Genomic DNA, 16,600 nt, shown 5'->3' on the forward strand with positions numbered 1-16,600 from the left:
TAACTGAGCAGAGTGCACTCCCTCCTCTACTTGGTATTGAACAGGCTTTGAGATGCATGAGGAGAATGGAATCTTTTCCAGTGGCCAGGTTAATCTTTCTCCATCATTCATTCTTCCATACAATGTCTACCTACAAACACGTTGCCTGTTTGTCATCAAATACTGCAGAAAGGTGAACCGCGAAACCATGAAACATCCCAACTTTAACCTCAGCCCTCAAGACCGTGCCTGGAAGATGATGCTGTTCCAGGTCTGTTCTGTCTAGATCTGTCTCCACTTCGACACTGTTCTTATCTGTTCCTGAGCAAGGTCGCCAAGTTTGTAATGCAATGACTCCGTCAGTCCCCCAGTGTTGAAGACTGTAACAGTGCAGCAAGGCCCCAGAGACTAGTGTTACGCTTATTGAGCTCTCTAATGACACTACTGGAGACTCAGAGTGAAGATAGACTCCAATGATGACAATTAAAGGCCCCTAAGGAATCAGATTAGCATACGTCTGCACTGCCATTTGGTTGGTTTTGTCATAGATTTTTGGGGGGGACTTACTGAATTAGCATTATTTGATTTAAACATTTTTCAAGAATAAGACCTTAATACTTATCTCTTGTAAGATGACAAAGTTGGTTTGCTTCTCACAGCTGTACTTTCAGTGCGATGTTTTAGTTTTTATGAATCCTGACTCTATCATATTCTAAAAGTGTATGCTGGTTGAGATGCCTTTAGTGAGGCCTGACTAAGTAGAATAGCATGCCACCAGATGCATTTTGAGAGGATGGAGGGACGGTGTCAGGGATAAATAGAACTCAGAGGGGGGAAATAATCCCCGTCCCTTCTCATTTCATCCTTTGCTGAGGAAATGGGCCATCCCACAAGTCTGCAAAGTCTTTTGGACTTCCCCCGAACAGGAAATGGTGGATACTGGATGTTGTTTCAGGTTTTCATAATTATGATAAGCGCTGTGTGCAGCATTAGGGGAATTGTTGTCAGAAGACGAGGGAAATAAACTGGTGACAGTCAGAAGCCCAAGATTTGCTTCAGAGAGAAGTAGGCCTAGTTCACAAAGAGAATCATCTAAATTTAGTCAAAGTTTATCCTTCTGGCACTCCCTAAGCCAGCACTTCTATCCCAGTAAACATTAACTTTTTTATCAGGCCGTGTTCGACGAGGAGGCACTTTGCTCAGAGCCTTGAGAGGCAGGCTTCAAAGGAGGAGTTTCCTAGATGCTGGCAGGCGATGCTAGCTGTCCAGTGGGGGGGGGGGGGGAGAGAGAGAGAGAGAGAGAGAGAGTGAGAGAGACACAGAGACACAGAGAGGAAATTGTTCTGTGGGACCCCCAAAAATCTCTGCTCTATGTGAAGTTACAGCATCTCCACCCTCATCACATCCCACCCTCCAGAAGAATCACTCCCTTGTAGGAGCCCATGTCCTCAGGCTGTAAGGCAGGCAGAGAACCCATGAAGAGAGAGCCCAGCGCAGCTGGAAGAGAGAAAAAACACAATGTGACACTTATTTCAGAGGAGAGGGGTGGAGGTGAGAGGGGTGGAGGAGAGGGGTGGAGGAGAGGGGTGGAGGAGAGGGGTGGAGGATAAGGGTGGAGGAGAGTAGTAGAGGAGAGGGGTGGAGGAGAAGGGTGGAGGAGAGGGGGGAGAGAGGCAGGCAGGACATGGTGTGATGGTGCTGCTGGCGGAGTTGTTTCAGTGTAGCTGAGAGGAACGGTGCTGTGCTGCACGGCCGGCCTCATACCCCCGGAGGCTCCATGGATAACCCCCCCGCTGCTCAGAGTTGTGAAAGTTGCGAGAGCACCCCCCCACCTGCCCGATGTCATTCACGTGTGCGGCCCGGGCAAACAGCTGGCTGCGGAGTCCCTGATTGGCCTGAGGCAGAAAGCAAGGTGGGCGGTGCCCATGTGGATGGGAGGGGCGTAGATACTGGGCTGCTCAGGGGGCGGTTGCGAGCCGGTGCCGGCAAACAGTTGTCTGATGTTGTGTGGCCTTGTACTTTGGCCTGAATCCTCACTGTGGAGTGTTATGTCATGTAACATCAAGAGGAGTGACGCCGAAGAAAGGGAAGGATGGGGGTTAGGGGTTGGAGGGAGGGAGGGAGGGGGTTAGGGGTTGGAGGGAGGGAGGGGGTTAGGGGTTGGTGGATGGGGGTTAGGGTTAGGGGTTGGCGGGAGGGGGTCAGGGGTTGGAGGATGGGGGTTAGGGGTTGGAGGATGGGGGTTAGGGGTTGGAGGTTAGAGGTTGGAGGGAGGGAGGGGACACGCTGCATGGTGATACATGTAGAAAGACAGATAGATACAGTAGCTGGTGGTACCACTGCTGAGCTGATCCATCTCGTGTCTCTCACACACACACACACACACACACACACACACACACACACACACACACACACACACACACACACACACACACACACACACACACACACACACACACACACACACACACACACACACACACACACACACACACACACACACACACACAGGTAGTCCTCTACAAGGGGGAGGGAAGAAAAGGTCTTGACAGCCACAAATCATGTGTGGTAGGTAGATGTCTGTGTGTGTGAGTGGGAAGAGACAGAGGAGAGAGAGAGAGAGGGATAGCCTCAGTCCCCAGTCCAGATGAAGGGTGTATTCTTCTTGGCTGTACAAAGAGCCCCATTATGGTGAGAGCTGTGAAGAGGCGTATCCTCCCGCCTGGGCCTGAGTCTGGGCCCTCTGCTAGGTGAACCCCCCCTCCAGTGGTTTCTCCTGTTCTGTCTCCTCCTCAGACGTGGTGGAACCCAGACAGATACTCTATGCTACAGTTCTTATGGTCAGGACAACACTTACTCATAGGGATACACAATTTCATACGCTTGAAAAATAATAGGCCTGCAAGCCTTGTTTAACTCGATAGACCACGTAGCATCAAAACTTTTGTTGAGATGCTTGACGCATTTCAAGCAGCTTTTTTCTGAAATGACTGACTGCAAATATCTGAAGTAGCACATTTTTCCCAGATGTGTACTTCCACTGTGTACACAATACAAGCAGCTCACCCAGATGACTGTAGGGTTGGGAGATGACTGTAGACTCACCCAGATGACTGTAGGGTTGGGAGATGACTGTAGGCTCACCCAGGTGACTGTAAGGTTGGGAGATGACTGTAGACTCACCCATATGACTGTAGGGTTGGGAGATGACTGTAGGCTCACCCAGATGACTAGGGTTGGGAGATGACTGTAGGCTCACCCAGATGACTGTAGGGTTGGGAGATGACTGTAGGCTCACCCAGATGACTGCAGGGCTGGGAGATGACTGTAGACTCACCCAGATGACTGTAGGGTTGGGAGATGACTGTAGACTCACCCAGATGACTGTAGGGTTGGGAGATGACTGTAGACTCACCCAGATGACTGTAGGTTTGGGAGATGACTGTAGACTCACCCAGATGACTGTAGGGTTGGGAGATGACTGTAGGCTCACCCAGATGACTGTAGGGTTGGGAGATGACTGTAGGCTCACCCAGGTGACTGTAAGGTTGGGAGATGACTGTAGGCTCACCCAGATGACTGTAGGGTTGGGAGATGACTGTAGGCTCACCCAGATGACTGTAGGGTTGGGAGATGACTGTAGGCTCACCCAGGTGACTGTAAGGTTGGGAGATGACTGTAGACTCACCCAGATGACTGTAGGGTTGGGAGATGACTGTAGACTCACCCAGATGACTGTAGGGTTGGGAGATGACTGTAGACTCACCCAGATGACTGTAGGGTTGGGAGATGACTGTAGGCTCACCCAGATGACTGTAGGGTTGGGAGATGACTGTAGGCTCACCCAGATGACTGTAGGGTTGGGAGATGACTGTAGGGTTGGGAGATGACTGTAGGGTTGGGAGATGACTGTAGGCTCACCCAGATGACTGTAGGGTTGGGAGATGACTGTAGGGTTGGGAGATGACTGTAGGGTTGGGAGATGACTGTAGGCTCACCCAGATGACTAGGGTTGGGAGATGACTGTAGGCTCACCCAGATGACTGTAGGGTTGGGAGATGACTGTAGGCTCACCCAGATGACTGTAGGGTTGGGAGATGACTGTAGGCTCACCCAGATGACTGTAGGGTTGGGAGATGACTGTAGGGTTGGGAGATGCTGTCACCCAGATGACTGTAGGGTTGGGAGATGACTGTAGGCTCACCCAGATGACTGTAGGGTTGGGAGATGACTGTAGGCTCACCCAGATGACTGTAGGGTTGGGAGATGACTGTAGGCTCACCCAGATGACTGTAGGGTTGGGAGATGACTGTAGGCTCACCCAGATGACTGTAGGGTTGGGAGATGACTGTAGGCTCACCCAGATGACTGTAGGGTTGGGAGATGACTGTAGGCTCACCCAGATGACTGCAGGGCTGGGAGATGACTGTAGGCTCACCCAGATGACTGCAGGGCTGGGAGATGACTGTAGGCTCACCCAGATGACTGTAGGGTTGGGAGATGACTGTAGGCTCACCCAGATGACTGCAGGGCTGGGAGATGCTTTGGGTGTTATTGTTTATGTTCTCTGTGCTGTGCGTATGTACACACATTTTCAGGTGGGTTGGGCTACTCGTTGTGACGAGGGCGTGAGTCTTGTCTCTGGGATATGTGGTATGTATGTGTGTTTGAGTATGTGTGTGTACTGTATTTGAGTGTGTGTGTTAAGTCCAGGCTTAGCCAGGTATGGCATGTATGAACTTGCAGGCCTGAAGGCAGTCCCCCCCCTCACACGCACACACACACACACACTCACTCCTCCCTCCTGCATTTCAAGTGTTGAAAGACTGTGAAGGTGTGGTTTTGCGAAAGAGAGAGCAACACACCCAAGTGTATTGTTGTAACACCGGGGACGTTTTTGAACTGAGCCATCTCTTTTCACTTCATTCTCCCCCAAGAAGTTATGTGCCTCAATTGGTGGCGTGCCACCATTTTATAAATCATATTTGTAGTAGGCTATTAGTTATCAGTCCTTGACCGTATGACCGTATTGACCGTATCAGTCCTTGACCGGCTTGACCGTATGTGTGAAGACCTCAACAACAAATGTTGGCATCTATTTAGGCATCATGGCCGAATTCAAACTCTGGTGAATTCTACAATTGAAACTCCAGTGAATCAAAATGCCTTCCTGAATTTCACCTATTGATGTGTAGTCTGTCTGGAGGATGCTCCTTATACAAATAAGAGCATATTTGAAAACAGCCTTTATAAAACAAACTGCTTTCACAGGCTGTTCTGCCATTCATCTGCGTACTGATATGGACAATCAATGTCCGTTGGTGAACTACTAGACTATTAACTCACTTGAACTTAACAGACCTTTAAAAAGAGCTGCACATAAATTTTGAGTGGAGCAAGGCAGCATTATAACTGCAGGCTCTGTTTTAGGTGCTGCTAGCTGGTGTGTGTGGGTGTGTGTGTGTGTGTGTGTGTGTGCGCGCACCCCAGAATTTATAGAGTGGGGCTGTCACTGCTGCCCCCTGATTGAATGTGCCATTTGTTGCACAGATAGACAACTGTCAGTGGAGAGCAGTCCAGGCCCACGGTGTCCTCTCAGTGTCATAAAACCTGCTACCGTGTACTGTAGGGCTGCTGAGGGAGGGAGAGAGAGAGGGAGGGAGGCGGAGAGGGAGGGAGGGAGTTTGCACATCATTGCAACACTGTATGACATTTGAAATGTCTTTATTCTGTTAGTTTTGTATTGTTTTTTATTTTTGTTTATTATCTATTTAACTTGCTTTGGCAATGTAAACATATGTTTCCCATGCCAATAAAGCCCTAAAATTGAAATTGAATTGAGAGAGAGGGAGGCAGAGAGAGCAGTAGTAGGAGACAGGGAGGGAGGGAGGCTGAGAGAGAGGTAGTAGGAGACAGGGAGGGAGGGAGGCAGAGAGAGTGGTAGTAGGAGACAGGGAGGGAGGGAGGCAGAGAGAGCGGTAGTAGGAGACAGGGAGGGAGGGAGGCAGAGAGAGCGGTAGTAGGAGACAGGGAGGGAGGGAGGCAGAGAGAGCGGTAGTAGGAGACAGGGAGGGAGGGAGGCAGAGAGAGTGGTAGTAGGAGACAGGGAGGGAGGCAGAGAGAGCGGTAGTAGGAGACAGGGAGGGAGGCAGAGAGAGCGGATAGTAGGAGACAGGGAGGGAGGCAGAGAGAGCGGTAGTAGGAGACAGGGAGGGAGGCAGAGAGAGCGGTAGTAGGAGACAGGGAGGGAGGCAGAGAGAGCGGTAGTAGGAGACAGGGAGGGAGGCAGAGAGAGCGGTAGTAGGAGACAGGGAGGGAGGCAGAGAGAGCGGTAGTAGGAGACAGGGAGGGAGGGAGGCAGGAGAGCGGTAGTAGGAGACAGGGAGGGAGGCTGAGAGAGGTAGTAGGAGACAGGGAGGGAGGGAGGCAGAGAGAGTGGTAGTAGGAGACAGGGAGGGAGGGAGGCAGAGAGCGGTAGTAGGAGACAGGGAGGGAGGGAGGCAGAGAGAGCGGTAGTAGGAGACAGGGAGGGAGGGAGGCAGAGAGAGTGGTAGTAGGAGACAGGGAGGGAGGGAGGCAGAGAGAGCGGTAGTAGGAGACAGGGAGGGAGGCAGAGAGGCGGTAGTAGGAGACAGGGAGGCAGAGAGAGCGATAGTAGGAGACAGGGAGGGAGGCAGAGAGAGCGGTAGTAGGAGACAGGGAGGGAGGCAGGAGGCAGTAGGAGACAGGAGGGAGGCAGAGAGAGGAGACAGGGAGGGAGGCAGAGAGAGCGGTAGTAGGAGACAGGGAGGAGGGAGGCAGAGAGAGCGGTAGTAGGAGACAGGGAGGGAGGGAGGCAGAGAGAGTGGGAGTAGGAGACAGGGAGGGAGGCAGAGAGAGCGGTAGTAGGAGACAGGGAGGGAGGCAGAGAGAGCGGTAGTAGGAGACAGGGAGGGAGGGAGGCAGAGAGAGCGGTAGTAGGAGACAGGGAGGGAGGGAGGCAGAGAGAGCGGTAGTAGGAGACAGGGAGGGAGGGAGGCAGAGAGAGCGGTAGTAGGAGACAGGGAGGGAGGGAGGCAGAGAGAGCGGTAGTAGGAGACAGGGAGGGAGGCAGAGAGAGTGGTAGTAGGAGACAGGGAGGGAGGGAGGCAGAGAGAGCGGTAGTAGGAGACAGGGAGGGAGGGAGGCTGAGAGAGCGGTAGTAGGAGACAGGGAGGGAGGGAGGCAGAGAGAGAGGTAGTAGGAGACGGGGAGGGAGGGAGGCAGAGAGAGCAGTAGTAGGAGACAGGGAGGGAGGCAGAGAGAGCGGTAGTAGGAGACAGGGAGGGAGGCAGAGAGAGCGGTAGTAGGAGACAGGGAGGGAGGCAGAGAGAGCGGTAGTAGGAGACAGGGAGGGAGGGAGGCAGAGAGAGCGGTAGTAGGAGGGAGGGAGGGAGGCAGAGAGAGCGGTAGTAGGAGACAGGGAGGGAGGCAGAGAGAGCGGTAGTAGGAGACAGGGAGGGAGGCAGAGAGAGCGGTAGTATGAGACAGGGAGGGAGGCAGAGAGAGCGGTATTAGGAGACAGGGAGGGAGGGAGGCAGAGAGAGCGGTAGTAGGAGACAGGGAGGGAGGCAGAGAGAGCGGTAGTAGGAGACAGGGAGGGAGGGAGGCAGAGAGAGCGGTAGTAGGAGACAGGGAGGGAGGCAGAGAGAGCGGTACGGTAGTAGGAGACAGGGAGGGAGGCAGGGAGAGCGGTAGTAGGAGACAGGGAGGGAGGGAGGCAGAGAGAGCGGTAGTAGGAGACGGGGAGGGAGGGAGGCAGAGAGAGCGGTAGTAGGAGACGGGGAGGGAGGGAGGCAGAGAGAGCGGTAGTAGGATACAGGGAGGGAGGGAGGGAGGCAGAGAGAGCGGTAGCAGGAGACAGGGAGGGAGGCAGAGAGAGCGGTAGTAGGAGACAGGGAGGGAGGAAGGGAAGCAGAGAGAGCGCAGAGAGAGAGGTAGTAGGAGACAGGGATGGAGGGAGCCAAGGAGAGAGGTAGTAGGAGACAGGGAGGGAGGCAGAGAGAGCGGTAGTAGGAGACAGGGAGGGAGGCAGAGAGAGCGGTAGTAGGAGACAGGGAGGGAGGCAGAGAGAGCGGTAGTAGGAGACAGGGAGGGAGGGAGGCAGAGAGAGAGGTAGTAGGAGACAGGGAGGGAGGGAGGCAGAGAGAGCGGTAGTAGGAGACAGGGAGGGAGGGAGGCAGAGAGAGCGGTAGTAGGAGACAGGGAGGGAGGGAGGCAGAGAGAGCGGTAGTAGGAGACAGGGAGGGAGGGAGGCAGAGAGAGCGGTAGTAGGAGACAGGGAGGGAGGCAGAGAGAGCGGTAGTAGGAGACAGGGAGGGAGGGAGGCAGAGAGAGTGGTAGTAGGAGACAGGGAGGGAGGGAGGCAGAGAGAGCGGTAGTAGGAGACAGGGAGGGAGGGAGGCAGAGAGAGTGGTAGTAGGAGACAGGGAGGGAGGGAGGCAGAGAGAGTGGTAGTAGGAGACAGGGAGGGAGGCAGAGAGAGCGGTAGTAGGAGACAGGGAGGGAGGGAGGCAGAGAGAGGTAGTAGGAGACAGGGAGGGAGTGAGGGAGGCAGAGAGAGTGGTAGTAGGAGACAGGGAGGGAGGGAGTGATGAAACAAACAAAAAAGTTGTGTAACATATCTTTACTCCAGACTGACAGCTAGGCTCAATGTTTCTCCCCTGCCCCAGACCTACAGCTAGGCTCAATGTTTCTCCCCTGCCCCAGACCTACAGCTAGGCTCAATGTTTCTCACCTGCCCCAGACCTACAGCTAGGCTCAATGTTCCTCACCTGCCCCAGACCTACAGCTAGGCTCAATGTTTCTCACCTGCCCCAGACCTACAGCTAGGCTCAATGTTTCTCACCTGCCCCAGACCTACAGCTAGGCTCAATGTTTCCTCACCTGCCCCAGACCTACAGCGAGGCTCAATGTTCCTCACCTGCCCCAGACCGACAGCTAGGCTCAATGTTCCTCCCCTGCCCCAGACCTACAGCGAGGCTCAATGTTCCTCACCTGCCCCAGACCTACAGCTAGGCTCAATGTTCCTCCCCTGCCCCAGACCTACAGCTAGGCTCAATGTTCCTCACCTGCCCCAGACCTACAGTTAGGCTCAATGTTCCTCACCTGCCCCAGACCTACAGCTCGGCTCAATGTTCCTCACCAACCCAAACCTACAGCTAGGTTCAATGTTCCTAACCTGCTCCAGACCTACAGCTAGGTTCAATGTTCCTCACCTGCCCAAACCTACAGCTCGGTTCAATGTTCCTCACCTGCCCCAGACCTACAGCTAGGTTCAATGTTCCCCACCTGCCCCAGACCTACAGCTAGGCTCAATGTTCCTCACCTGCCCCAGACCTACAGCCAGGCTCAATGTTCCTCACCTGCCCCAGACCTACAGCTAGGCTCAACATTCCTCACCTGCCCCAGACCTACAGCTAGGCTCAATGTTCCTCACCAGCCCAAACCTACAGCTAGGCTCAATGTTCCTCACCAGCCCAAACCTACAGCTAGGCTCAATGTTCCTCACCAGCCCAAACCTACAGCTAGGCTCAATGTTCCTCACCAGCCCAAACCTACAGCTAGGCTCAATGTTCCTCACCAGCCCAAACCTACAGCTTGGCTCAATGTTCCTCACCAGCCCAAACCTACAGCTAGGCTCAATGTTCCTCACCTGCCCAAACCTACAGCTAGGCTCAATGTTCCTCACCAGCCCAAACCTACAGCTAGGCTCAATGTTCCTCACCAGCCCAAACCTACAGCTAGGTTCAATGTTCCTCACCAACCCAAAGAGTGCTGTACAAACACACAGAACATACACATGTAGGGTTGCAAAATTCCTGGAACATTCAATACACTTCCAGGTTTTCCAGAAATAGTGATGAGAGGATTCTGTATTTCCTGCTTATTCCCTCCTGATTTCGGGAATCCTTCAAACCGGGATTTTGGGAGAACCAGGGAATTTATTGAATGTTCCAGGAATTTTGCAACCCTTCGTGTGCGTTTGTTTGGAGGAAGGTGATTGGTTGCCAGAGGGAAAATGAGCTGAACAGGATGGGAAGCAGACAGACGGATACGAGGAGAGAGAGAGATAAAGATGGATGGTTCTCCGTCTCCCTACATTATAGTGTCTGCTAAATAAAGGAGTAGGGGCTGATCATAACAACAAAATAATAGGGGGGGGGGTTGTTTAAAAGTGTACCCTTTCTGCTTACCGGCGTGATGTACTTGGGGCGAAGAGCCGTGCCAAATAAGTAGCTAGCTAGCAGGGGATATTTATTGTCAGCCTGATGGGGATGTCAAGCCAACTCTCCCCAACATCTCCCCAACATCTCCCCAGCTTTCAGAGAAGACCTTGCTTCAGGCAACACTACAGTACACACGTACACCCACAGGCCCAGCTAAAGGAACTCAAAAGTTATCTTTGGAAATGAATCACTCCCTTTTGTCGGCACATTCATTTGTAGGAAGGTTGAAATGAGCATTAGCTTTCATTGCCTTCAGAAAGTGTTCACAGCCATTGACTTTTTCCACATTTTGTTGTGTTACAAGGTGGGATTTAATTGTTGTTTTTTGTCAACGACCTACACAAAATAATCCAATGTCAAAGTGAAATAAAAAGTCTAACATTTGTAAAACTTTTATGAAAAACAAAATGCTAATATATCATGATTACATAAGTATTCAACTCCCTGAGTCAATACATGTTACAATCACTTTTGGCAGCGATTTACATCTGTGAGTCTTTCTGGGTAACATTAGCTTGTAGTGTAGCTGTTGTGTTTGTGGCACCAAGGGCACACAGTACAGTACAGACAGCTAGCTATCTGGTGGGTGCTGTTGGTTGGTGGACTGCGTGTACTTTTTCTCCACACAGCTGTCAGTGGGGCTGCATGGGATCTGTCAGCACACAATCTGCATCTGCACTCTCACTCTGTAACACACACCCAACACAACATCACTGTGTGTGTCAGTGTGTGCGGGGGGGGTGTCTTTGTGTGTGTGTGTGTGTGTGTGTGACTGTGTGAATATGTTGGTTAACATTTCCACCTGCTAATAGCCCTAGATGTCAATATTACTTATGTTGACTTATATGATATAGGCCTAAAAGTCTTTGTGTGCACTACTGTGTTAAAGCAGATGTGTTAGCATGTTGCTTTGTCAATAGAGTAGCAGTATATTGTAGGATCATCTCTACATGTGTTCCACTACTGGAGATGTGGAGGAATTTGAGCATGCCCCCATCCACCCCACCCCTCTAACCAGGCTCATGTGAGTCTGTCAAACTAGTCCCCACTCTGGGGAGTCAGGCCAACAGTAGCCCCAGCAGCCCCAGTAGCTCCGGTAGCCCCAGCAGTCCCAGTAGCCCCAGCCAAGGGAGCATATGTCCCATTTAGGGCTTGAATAAAGCCTGGATTTTCTCCTGGAGGAGTGAAAGGCCCCTAGAAGTCTCTGGCTGTCTCTGGCACCTGTGGCTGTCTGACAGCTGAGGCCTCGCGTTGCCAAGGACTCTTGTTCCCAAACCCTATTATGCCACGCTCAATCTGTGACGTGTGTGTGTGTGTGTGTGTGTATCTTTGTGTGTCTGTGTGTGTGTGTGTGTATCTTTGTGTGTCTGTGTGTGTGCCTGCCGTTGGGCAGCTTGACAGTTTTTTCAAATCCAAATAAAATGTTATTTGTCACATGCTTCGTAGACAACAGGTGTAGACTAACAGTGCTTACTTACGGGTCCTTTTCCAACAATGTCAAGTTAAAGATAATACAAAATATATACACTGAGTATACCAAACATTAGGAACATATTCTTAATATTGAGTTGCACCTCCCCTGTGTTTGTGAGGCCAGTTGGACATACTGCCTAATTCTACGAAACTGTGTTGGAGGAGGCTTATGGTAGAGAAATTAACATTTAATTATCTGGCAACAGCTCTGGTGGACATTCCTGCAGTGAGCATGCTAATTGCACACTCCCTTCAAAACTTAAGACATCTGTGGTATTGTGTTGTGTGACAAAACTGCACATTTTAGTGGCCTTTTATTGCCCCCAGCACAAAGTCCACCTGTGTAACGATCATGCTGTTTAATCAGATTCTTTATATGCCACATCTGTCAGGTGGATGGCTTATTTTGGCAAAGCAGAAATGCCCACTAACAGGGATGTAAACACATTTGTGCACAACATTTGACAGAAATAAGCTTTTTGTGCGTATGGAAAGTTTCGGGGATCTTTTATTTCAGCTCATGTAACGTGAGAAACACCACGTGTTGGGTTTATATTCATGTTCAATGTATATAGAAATAGTGACATGAGGTATAAATACACAGTGAATAAAGGAAACAAATGATGAATAGAAATAACATGGCTATTTATAGGGAGTAGAAAATAGCATGGCTATATACAGGGAGTACATAGTCTATGTGCAGGGGTACGAGGTAATTGAGGTAGCTATGTAATGTACATATAGGTAGGGATAAAGTGACTAGGCAACAGGATATATACTAGACAATAGCAGCAGCGTATGTGGGGAGTGTGAAAGTGTATGTTTGGGCGTGTGTAGTGTGTGTGAAAGTCAGTGTAAGTATGTGTGTGTGCATAGGGTCAGTGCAAGAGAGTTAGTGTAAAAAAGTGTCAATGCAGGTAGTCCGGGTAGCGATTTGATGAACTATTTAGCAGTTTTGTTTAGAAGTTTTATGGCTCGGGGGTAGAAGTTGTTCAGGATCCTGTTGGCTCCAGACTTGGTGCATTGGTGACTGGAGTCTTTGACAATTTTTTGGACCTTCCTTTGACACCGCCTGGTATAGAGGTCCTGGATGGTAGGGAGCTCGGCCCCAGTGATGTACGGTGCCGTTTGCACTACCCTCTATGGCACCTTGTTGTCGGATGCCAAGCAGTTGCCAAGCGGTGATGCAGCCTGTCAAGTTACTCTTGATGGTGCAGCTGTAGAACTTTTTGAGGATCTGAAGGCCTATCCCAAATCTTTTCAGCCTACTGAGGGTGAAGAGGTGATGTCGTGCCCTCTTCACGGCAGTGTTGGTGTGTTTGGACCATGATAGATCTTTAGGGATGTGGACACCGAGGAACTTGAAGCTCTCGATACACTCCACTACAGCCCTGTCGATGTGAATAGGAGCAGGCTCTGCTCTCCCGTTTCCTGTAGTCCACGATCAGCTCCTTTGTCTTACTGATGTTGAGGGAGAGGTTGTTGTCCTGGCACCACACTGCCAGGTCTCTGACCTCCTCCCTATAGGCTGTCTCATTGTCATCTGTGATCAGGCCTATCACAGCCATGTTGTCAGTAAACTTAATGATGGTGTAGAAGTCATGCATGACCATACTGTTGTGGGTGAACAGAGAGTACAGGAGGGGACTAAGCACACACCCCTGAGGGTCCCTGTGTTTAAGATCAGCATGGACGATGTGTTGATGCCCTCAGGATCCAGTTTCAGAAGGGAGTTGTTCAGTCCGAGGGACTTTAGCTTAGGGAGGAGCTTTGAGGGCACTATGGGGCTGGACGCAGAGCTGTCGTCAATGAACAGCATTCTCACGTAGTTGTTCCTTTTGTTCAAGTGGGAAAGGGCAGTGTGGAGTGCAGTAGAGATTGCATCATTTGTGGATCTGTTCGGGGCGGTATGCGAATTGGAGTGGGTTCAGGGTGTCTGGGATGATGGTGTTGATGTGAGCCACGACCAGTATTTCATGGCTACAGACGTGAGTGCCCAGGGGGTGATAGTCATTTAGACAAGTTACTTTGGCGTTCTTGGGCACAGAGTAGGTGTTACAGACTGGGTCAGGGAGAGGTTAAAAATATCAGTGAAGAAACTTGGAGGCTGGTCAGCACATACTCTGAGGACGTGTCCTTGTAATTCATCTGGTCCTGAGACCTTGTGAATGTTAACTTGTTTAAAGGTCTTACATCGGCTATGGAGAGCATGATCACACAGTCATCCGGAACAGTTGGTGCTCTCATGCATGATTCACGAAATGGTGCAAATGCTCAGAGAAAGGGTGCAAATGCACAGAGAAATGGTGCAAATGCTCAGAGAAATTGTGCAAATGCTCAGAGAAATGGTGTAAATGCTCAGAGAAATGGTGTAAATGCTCAGATAAATGGTGCAAATGCTCAGAGAAATGGTGTAAATGCTCAGAGAAATGGTGTAAATGCTCAGAGAAATGGCGTAAATGCTCATAATAGTGCTGTCCTCTTTTGCTTAGCTTACAAAAAACCCTGTTTACGTTAATTGGTGGTAAACTCTCATATTTTTTGATACCCAAAGCCTTGGATATACTGTATAATGTAATATACTGTATTTTCCCATAATTGTATCAACCATACTATCGACCAGGGGTTGGAACTAAAATAATTGTCCAGTCATTCCCAAAATGTTTTATTTTGTCCCACTGTTCCGACCAGCAAAATCAAGTTCTCAACATGTTCCAATCAAGAAAAAGTACTGGTTTGTCTTGTTTCTTTCTGTTCCTTTTTGAACCGACCGATCAGTGCGGCTAGAGCAGGCAAGCTAGTTGTTTACATGCGTGATAGACAGACAAGTGTGGCCTGTGGCGCAAGATGCACTTTTTTTTTGCAGGTAGAGAGCGGTGGAAGCTGCTGAGGGGAGAATGGTTCATCATAATGTCCCGAATAATGCAAATGGAATGGCATCAAACACCTGGAAACCATGTTTAATGTATTTGATACCATTCCACTGACTCCGCTCCAGTCATTACCACGAGCCCGTTGTCCCCAATTAAGGTGGCACCAACCTCCTGTGGTGGGGAGAGAGTGGGTTGAGGAGGCTTGAAGGAGGCTTGAAGTGCCAGGGATCTTGTTATGATATGCATTATCTGAATTGGGTCCACAAAGTTATACCTAGGAGGAGGAACTTTGAATGTTCTTTGAGTTTGCTCGCTGTCAAGCTTGAGCTAGCTAGCTAACAAGCTTGTGTGTGCCCTGAGCGGCACCATAATTAAAAACATGTCTTATCTTTTTGTAGTTAATAAATCCAATGTGAAACATGATAATTAGGCCTATAGGTCCCTTAACCTGTTAATCCTACCCCCTACTTTTTCGAACGTTCTGTTAAAAATCGCGCAACATTTCAGCGCCCTGCTGCTCATGCCAGGAATATAGTATATGATTAGTATGTGTGGATAGAAAACACTCAGACGTTTATAAAACTGGTTAAATCACGGCTGTGACTATAACAGAACGTGCGTTTCATCGAAAAGTGCAGGAAAATCTGATCACTGAAAATGGAAAAATATATCCATGCGCGACTTGAACCCATTGATAAAGGTGAACCACATTTAATGGGGCTGAGGTTGCAATACCTACAGCTTCCACACGTTGTCTAGAGTCTTGTCATTTGCCTACTATTTGTTTCTTGGTCAAACAGACGCAAGGCAGCGCATTTCTTCCGGTCTCCGACCGGATATTTTGGTTGAGATTTACCCGGACATTATTTCCAGACGGACAGCTAAAGAATATACTTCGCCTCCTGATCAATTTGATCGCTTATTAACGTTTACTAATACCTAAAGTTGCATTACAAAAGTATTTTGAAGTGTTTTGTGAAAGTTTGTCGTCAACTTTTTTAATTTTAAAAAATGACGTTACGTTATAAGACGCTATTTTTTTCCCGTTTATCACACAGTCTTCATAGATCGATATCTAGGCTATATATGGACCGATTTAATCGAAAAAAAGACCCAATAGTGATTATGGGACATCTAGGAGTGCCAACAAAGAAGATGGTCAAAGGTAATGAATGTTTTATATTTTATTTGTGCGGTTTGTGTAGCGACGACTATGCTAATTATTTTGTTTACGTCCCCTGCGGGTCTTTTGGGGTGTTACATGCTATCATATAATAGCTTCTCATGCTTTCGCCGAAAAGCATTTTAAAAATCTGACTTGTTGCCTGGATTCACAACGAGTGTAGCTTTAATTCAATACCCTGCATGTGTATTTTAATGAACGTTTGAGTTTTAACTAGTACTATTAGCATTTAGCGTAGCGTATTTGCATTTCCAGATGTCTAGATGGGACGCCTGCGTGTCAGGTAGGAGCAAGAGGTTAACTAGCATTGAAAAAGTTCATCCATTCTTCTCTAGCTAATAAACAATCTCTCTCATTCTGAATCAAGCTTGTAATGTCAGCCTATGCATCAGATGGGGGAGAGGCAGGTAGTTTAAACACCCACAAGCAAAGATTTTCAGCTTGTAGGAAGACACTGGAATACATTTCTGAGTGACACAGTGAGGGCATTGCGTATGCATTTTGTTGTGGGACTAGAAAAAATAACTGTTCTGTTCTGGAACAGTATAGATCGCTTTCGTTCCAGGTTCTGTTTCTGTTCCCTGAAACGGTTCTAACCCCTCCTATCAACCATACTATACTATACATAATTTTAACATTCCAATAGTTTCTAAATTAATATTATATCTGGGAAGTTATTTTAAAAAGCTTACTATGCTGCTTTTTGGCTACAGTACAAACAATCTGGGCTGGAGTCAGAATGGTGGCGATAGGCTAGATCTTCTAATGAACTGTTATCCTCTCATAATGTGCTTCAGGTTTAAACGTGAGACTTTAGCTAGTCATCTTGAGAGACTCTTTTA

General features: G+C 49.3%; 2 protein-coding genes across 5 annotated transcripts in view; both read left to right on the forward strand.

The window, feature by feature from the left end:
* The window catches only part of LOC118371121 (ras-responsive element-binding protein 1-like), a 79,400-nt gene that overhangs the window by 10,317 nt on the left and 52,483 nt on the right, over positions 1 to 16,600 (forward strand). The gene's annotated exons all lie outside the window — the stretch shown is intronic.
* LOC127912883 (uncharacterized) lies at positions 2,338 to 5,567 on the forward strand. 2 transcript variants are annotated; one of them, XR_008083911.1, is made up of 2 exons: positions 2,338 to 3,635; positions 3,753 to 3,885. XR_008083911.1 is itself a non-coding variant. In XM_052483743.1 (2 exons), the coding sequence occupies exons 1-2, from the start codon at positions 3,246 to 3,248 to the stop codon at positions 4,674 to 4,676; spliced, it is 915 nt and encodes a 304-aa protein (XP_052339703.1). In that variant the 5' UTR covers positions 2,338 to 3,245; the 3' UTR covers positions 4,677 to 5,567. The 2 variants fall into 2 exon arrangements, 1 of the variants encoding a protein (XP_052339703.1); XM_052483743.1 differs by lacking the exon at positions 3,753 to 3,885 and adding an exon at positions 4,152 to 5,567.

The sequence above is a fragment of the Oncorhynchus keta genome, chromosome 28 (assembly GCF_023373465.1).
Source record: "Oncorhynchus keta strain PuntledgeMale-10-30-2019 chromosome 28, Oket_V2, whole genome shotgun sequence".
In the NCBI taxonomy this organism is placed as follows: Eukaryota; Metazoa; Chordata; class Actinopteri; order Salmoniformes; family Salmonidae; genus Oncorhynchus; species Oncorhynchus keta.